The sequence below is a fragment of the Wasmannia auropunctata genome, unplaced genomic scaffold, assembly GCF_000956235.1.
Source record: "Wasmannia auropunctata unplaced genomic scaffold, wasmannia.A_1.0 LD335903.1, whole genome shotgun sequence".
Classification (NCBI taxonomy): Eukaryota; Metazoa; Arthropoda; class Insecta; order Hymenoptera; family Formicidae; genus Wasmannia; species Wasmannia auropunctata.
In genome coordinates this window covers 2,439,786-2,446,262 of record NW_012026987.1, presented here as the reverse complement: position 1 = coordinate 2,446,262, position 6,477 = coordinate 2,439,786, and the positions used below count along the sequence as shown (strand labels likewise).

Sequence of the window (6,477 nt, the reverse complement as noted above, 5' to 3'; positions counted from 1 at the left end):
CGGTTTTCAGGGTTCATAAAGTTGGAATCTTTCTCTTTAATTTAAAAAAAACAAGTCGCTACGATTTTGTTTCACAAAGTTACAGCATTTTGAAGTAACCCTCGTATTTTTCTCATGTATGTTTGGCATTGTCCGATGTGCACTATAGGGAGTTAGCAATCGGATTTTGCACATTGTGTGAGTGCGGGCGTGTGTAAAACATACACATATACACACACGGTGTGCAAAATCCGATCGTCAACCTACTTATAGTGCACATCGGTTCCAAATCTATTTCAATTATAAATTTATAAATTAAAAAATTTTAATACATTTTAATCCTTTCCCGTTTACTAGGCAGTCCCAAAATCGAGGGTTCAAAAAAAGACGGGCGAAAAAACCACCCGTTTTTGGGTCACTCTTTCTATTTTCTATAATTTTCTCGAAGATCTAAAAAAATTGCACGAATCGTTGACGTCTCTGTCCAAGAAAATTACGGTATATTACGGATTACAGGTTTCGGTTCTGGCTGACGCGAACATTCCGGATATTAAGGCGATCGGAGACTTCGATACGGTTGCGGTGACCTTACATTTCCCATCGGGAACCCTCGGCATGATCGATTTGTCGCGCAACAGCACGTTCGGATATGATCAACGATTGGAGGTCTTTGGCCCGAAGGGCATGGTGCAGGCCGACAACGAACAGCCAAACTCTGTTTGTTGGCGACGTGAACTCCAAGGGATAACCACCGCACCGATCTGGTACTCGTTCGCCAGCCGTTTTATGAACGGCTATCGAAGAGAGTTCGATCACTTCGTCGACGTGGTGCACGGTAAGGTCGAGTCGCAGGTCAAGTCGAAGGATATCTTGGCGGTGAGCAAGATCGCCACGGCTTGCGAGGAGTCCGCTCGCACGGGAAAAATCGTGACTCTCAAATGGACCAGCAGCGAGTTGCCTGATAATTCATGAAGGAACAACAAGAGAACTGCTATTACACAACTGTATTGTGTAACTTTATCGTCTTCTTTGATACTACTTTTATAAATTGTGTAAACAAACAACAAATTAACGCGATAAGACAGTATCGACTTCTATTGAATATTATTCATTGAAAAATTTATATGCATGTTTTTTTATTATATGTTTTTGACCAGAATGTTGTCTATATATTATATTTTACTAGATCTAATATACTATATGTTACTATATTTTATCTGATAATAAAAAATGAAAATACAAATATGATGAATGAAAGTTATAAGTGAATTTTTGAATTTTTTCCTTTTTCTCCTCATTAGATTTTTTTTTACCTCAATATCACAAAATAAATATAATTTTAAAGTGCAAATTGAAATATAAAAAAGAATTACAATACACATTACAATAGAATTACATCCACACACTACACACTATATGATGTAGATTATTATTGTTTAACTTTTACTAAATTTGTTAAAGTTGAATGTTCAGTTGATGAAATAAATCAAGCTGTTATTGTTCATGTTTTTTATTACATGATAAAAAATTATACAATAACATACCAAATACCGTATCAAAAGAAAAATAGCAGCAGTATAAAATTGACATTACTTAATTGTAAGTTGGATACACACCTGTATAGAAGACACTTATTCTTTGCAACTGCTAACAAATATTTTGTAAAAAACATGGAAAATTTCTATTCGCCTGTTATTATCATTTCTTTCTACTCACCTGTTACTATCATTTTATGTACAATTAAAGTCAGCGTTTCTTCAGTAAATAATGAGGAACTAAATTTGAGCTGAGTCCAACATTAAATCCACGTTTCTGAAATATTATCAAACGTCGATATCCTAGCACAAAGATTCTGTTTATCGCATATTATGTTCAACTTATTTAGAGTCTATTAATACTAGATATATATATATATATATATATATATATACAGTGTGTGGAAAGTCACTGCAAAAATATCGCAACGCGCGTTACATCCTCGATCGAGTCAAATCGCGGCTTCTTGTTATTTCCTCGAGTGCATCCCAGACTGAATTTTACGTCTCGACACGAGTTTTCCCAATACAAGTATCATACGCTTCGCGCACGAAATCCGCGAAAATCTCCACGGACGTTACAACTTCAATCGAATCAAGTAGCGAGTGCTTGTTATTTTCCTGAGTACACCCTGGCGACAGAAATTTCTCTTCCGCCAGCTCTATAACGCCTCACAATAAGGTGTACGGTAAGCAAATATATTGTCGAATTGAAATGAACTTTTTGAGATGCACAAAACCAAAAGTGGCATTTTTACAGATTTTTTTTGCTGTAGAATAATTCTACAGTTATAATCAAAATAAAATTAAAAACACCATTTAGATGATCATATACCCGAAAATTTCAACGATTTTTTTTAATCCTTAAAAAGTAATTTATTGAAGAATTCGAAAAGATTGAATCATCTCGATTAGCGAACATTATTTAAGTAAATATTAACGAAATTGTGTCTTTCGTCGATTTCTGCGCATATTCACAATCTGCAATATTCGAGAATTTATCTATTTACTTTTTGTAAATAATTTCTATTTTTATTCGTGCGGACGACACACGATTCTCGCGGGATTCCGTGATGATCTTTTTGGCGTTTCATGTGGCGCACCGTCCTCGCGGCGGGTTGATCGAATCGACGAGACCGGAATTTTTTCGCGGTAAACGTAACACGATAGCTCTACGTCCGGATCCAATACCGCGCCAGACACTAGAAAGAAAAAGGGAGAAGCATAGAGAATGCCGGTATGATCCGACGACTAAAAAAAAAAAAGATAGAAAAGTAGAGAGAAAAATGGAGTAGCGAACGGGTGGTGAGAATTCGATGGAAGTAATCGTAAGCTTTGCGAAAAGATAGACATGGAAAATTAATTTTGCGCGTCCAAATAACGGAACGTTGCTTGCCGATGACACGATTTTGTTCTCTCTTCGAGAAAGAAAGAATAGCTTAGCTTATCAAGAATTAATATAACATCACGCGACGAGGGAATGAAAGTTAGTTAGCCGAGTTTCGCGCCTCGAGTCCGGATTTCTTTTCTAGCGATATAAGAAAGAAACGACGCGCACCTTTTCTCCGTCCGCGAACTCTATTCTTGGATTAAAGAGAGTTACGACGCAAACGTACTCGGCACGGACAGAGGGAGGGAGCGGGTGTGAGCTCGGGATTAATCTCGTCGCGGCGGCAGCAGCGGCGACGGCGGAGGAATCCCGGATCCGGGGAGTTTATAAGTGCGACTGCGGCTGACAGTTATTAGAGACAGTTATGGGGGTGCCCATGAGCGAAAATGCGAGCATGTCCCGCGGCCTCCTCTCACTTCGCTGGTGCTTACTTTATTTCAGTCCCTCTCGAACGTGATATCGGGCCCGGTGTCCTCGTAGAGATAGAGAAAGAGAGAGAGAGAGAGAGAGAGAGAGAGAGTGCACGTTCTCGTGTAGAAAATTACTATCCTCTCTGTGCCCGAGCGCGTCGTCGGTGCCAAAAGCGATTTAGCCAACGACGCTAGAATCATCCTGATAGCTGCTGACGGCCAACGAGCGGATTGAAAACAATGTCGTTCCCGCATATCGCCCGGTCGTTATTCCGCGGAAAAATCCTCGAAGAAACGGCACGCGAAAGGGTTACTCTTAAGCTGAACACGCTAAATGAACTTTTACCGGACGAGATACTCGCTTGTTATATTCCTTTTTTTGCACGGTTCTGCACTGAGAAAAAAAATTGATTGTACGAACTAAATTTGTGTAGTTGTTTGACCGAATGGTTGATTTAACAATTCTTTAATTGCACAAAAAAAGTATAGTTCATTTATGTCAACCATCAAAATTTTTTAACCAAAAATTAACTAAACCAACTCAATTAAATTTTTTTTTTTTCAAAATACTAGTAGTATTTATTTGTGTTTGCAACACACGCTATTTAGTTATCCAAGTAATATAATTGTTTAAATTCCAAGTATCAAACTAACTAAACGATGCTGATGGGGATAATAAATAGTGTGTATTTTTAATCGAACGGTTAAGTTAAATACGATAAATTTTTGTTGAAATAAAATAGTTCAGTTAATAAATAGTATTTTATTTATAATAGAAACAAATTTTGTGTCATCGTAGTAACGTTTAGTTGAACGTATCGAATTAAATATTTTGGTAAAATAAAACAAATTTTTTTCTAAGTATGATATATATTCGTAGATATATATAAAATATTCAAATATAAAACGTATATTGATCTTGCAGTTACTGTAAATGTCGATATGTGACGTTGAAAAGATTTTTTCTCACACAGAATCGATAGTTTTCGGAAACTCTACATTGTAATCACGTCCCGAGCAATTATTCAGAAATACGTCAATATATTATCATATATTGTCAATAATCGCGATTCATATCCCGTCAATAATGGCGAAAATAATTCAGTGATCTGAAAACAATCATTCCATTAAACAGTCATTTTACGACTTGATGATAGAAAGAGAAACCTATAACATGTAAATACACGTAACGCTATTCTACTTCTACCTCCGAGCCGCGGAATAATACAAATGGCTTTAGTTATAAAACTATACGACTGATTGTGAGTATATATAGTTAGCGAGATTATTTGTTCTATCGTCGACTATAAGACTAGCCGTGATGTAAACGAGAAATAATATCCAGTTAAATGATCAGGATAAAATTCATACATAAAAAAGCTGCTGAGAGCGTATTTGCGTTTATTGGAATTTCAACTTTTATTTTCCCCAAAAATAACCTCATGGAAAAAAATTGCTGAAGCTAGTATAGATGCAAACTCATCGAAAAAGTTTGCTAATATTTATAATTCCGTACAAACTAAAATTGCTCAAAAAAGGTTATTTTACTTGCTGTCGTTATAAGCTCGGAAACATTGCGTACAAAAAAAAAACAAAATCGAAATTGCATAAAAAATTTTATTTTTTATAGTTTTGAATTTTTGAAGCAGAAAAATAATACTAATATTTCGAGAACATTTCGGGAGAATATGTATTTTTATGCAAAGTATCTATTATATTGAGAGGAACAAGCGGAACGACTGACAAAAATTGAAAGAACTTCACGTGAGGTAGATGAAACGAGAGTGTAGCGACTCGGCACGAGGTGGAGACACAAGCCGATGCACAAAAGATGCGTTTGCATCTCTTCACTCTCGAAAAGAAAAGCTTCCCTAAAAATTATATATTTTATACATTTTTACAAATTATTTTGTAAATTTCTATATAAAAACTTTTTTATTATAAGAAACTGTTTTACCGATATTTTTTAGCCTAATGCATCGTCCGTTTGGATAGTTTTGTGATTTATTAATTTTTTTTAATTATAAAATAATAACGAAAACGTAGAACTTTACTTCATCGTCACTTTATCTAACTACAACTGCGAATCTAATATTTTCCGGAACACCCAGTATACCGTGTTAAGGTTCTGCTAATTCACGTCTACTCGGATTAATGTTCGTACGGACGAAATTGCTGAAATTTCCCGTATATTCGCTATACCGCGTAATTCACTGCGAATTTCATGCCAGCTATTTCTGCATTTATATACCGTATACCGCGTAGTCGAACAGGGCTGTATCAAGAGTGATCTAGTCGTGTAACCGACACGTAAAATACGACGGTAGAGGAGAATATAACTCTTTCTTGTCATCTCATTTTATCTTCTACATGCGATATTTTGAGTCTTATACAGTCATTTGTGTAACTTTAAAAACTGTATATCTCTCATTTTAAGATTATTTCTGAACTCAAGTAACTGGACTTTTGATTAGCTCTACATGAATTTTTATAGAGGGAACAATAATTGAAAAAAAAACAATAAAGTAATTGAATAAGAGATGAACGATAATGGATAAATTTAATAATTCTTCTACATTGCATCTGAGAATCAGGGACTCTTAGATTACACTTTCGCTTATCTAGAACATTTATTTGTCGCAATTAAAATCCTTCCTCACCGCGCAGATGCGAAAATATGCAGAACGAACGGCTTTTAGTGGAAACCGGCGAATAATTCCGCGCCGTTTCGTCCCTGCGGCTGGCGAAACGTTGCAGACTTCCTCGTCGCGGCGATTCCACTTAAACCGAGTTTACGACGGGCGGGAGCCGGCAACGTTTACCCGATGGACACACGAGTCCGGACTTTATCACTCGTTAAGCCCATCGCGATTAGTGTTCCCGGTCCGGCCGGTCGTCCGCCCGTCCTTCCTTCTCTTCCGACTGGAGGAAGTGCTTTTACGACCGGGATAGCGAGAGAGTCCGCGAATAACGAGCGATTCCTGCGACGGCGAGACGCGCGTTTCGGGTGGCCGGAAGTTCCGATACGAGCACCGCGTTAATGCGATGCCGCGCGTGATAAAAGTTTCTCGTCTCTCATTCGCGCGGACTCACGTTTCACGGAGTCCGCGCGAACGAGAGACGCGTATTCGCGCTTATTATCGAGATATGGCGTGTCGAAGAT

The 6,477-nt window shown here is 37.3% G+C and overlaps 1 protein-coding gene across 1 annotated transcript in view; it reads left to right on the top strand.

The window, feature by feature from the left end:
- LOC105455498 overlaps positions 1–1,109 on the top strand; it is a 3,219-nt gene extending 2,110 nt beyond the window's left edge. The window contains exon 2 of the mRNA XM_011698867.1: positions 428–1,109. Within this exon, the coding sequence (XP_011697169.1) occupies positions 428–951 (524 nt within the window). The 3' untranslated portion in view covers positions 952–1,109. The remainder of the gene's footprint in view (positions 1–427) is intronic.
- The last annotated feature ends 5,368 nt before the right edge of the window (positions 1,110–6,477 follow it).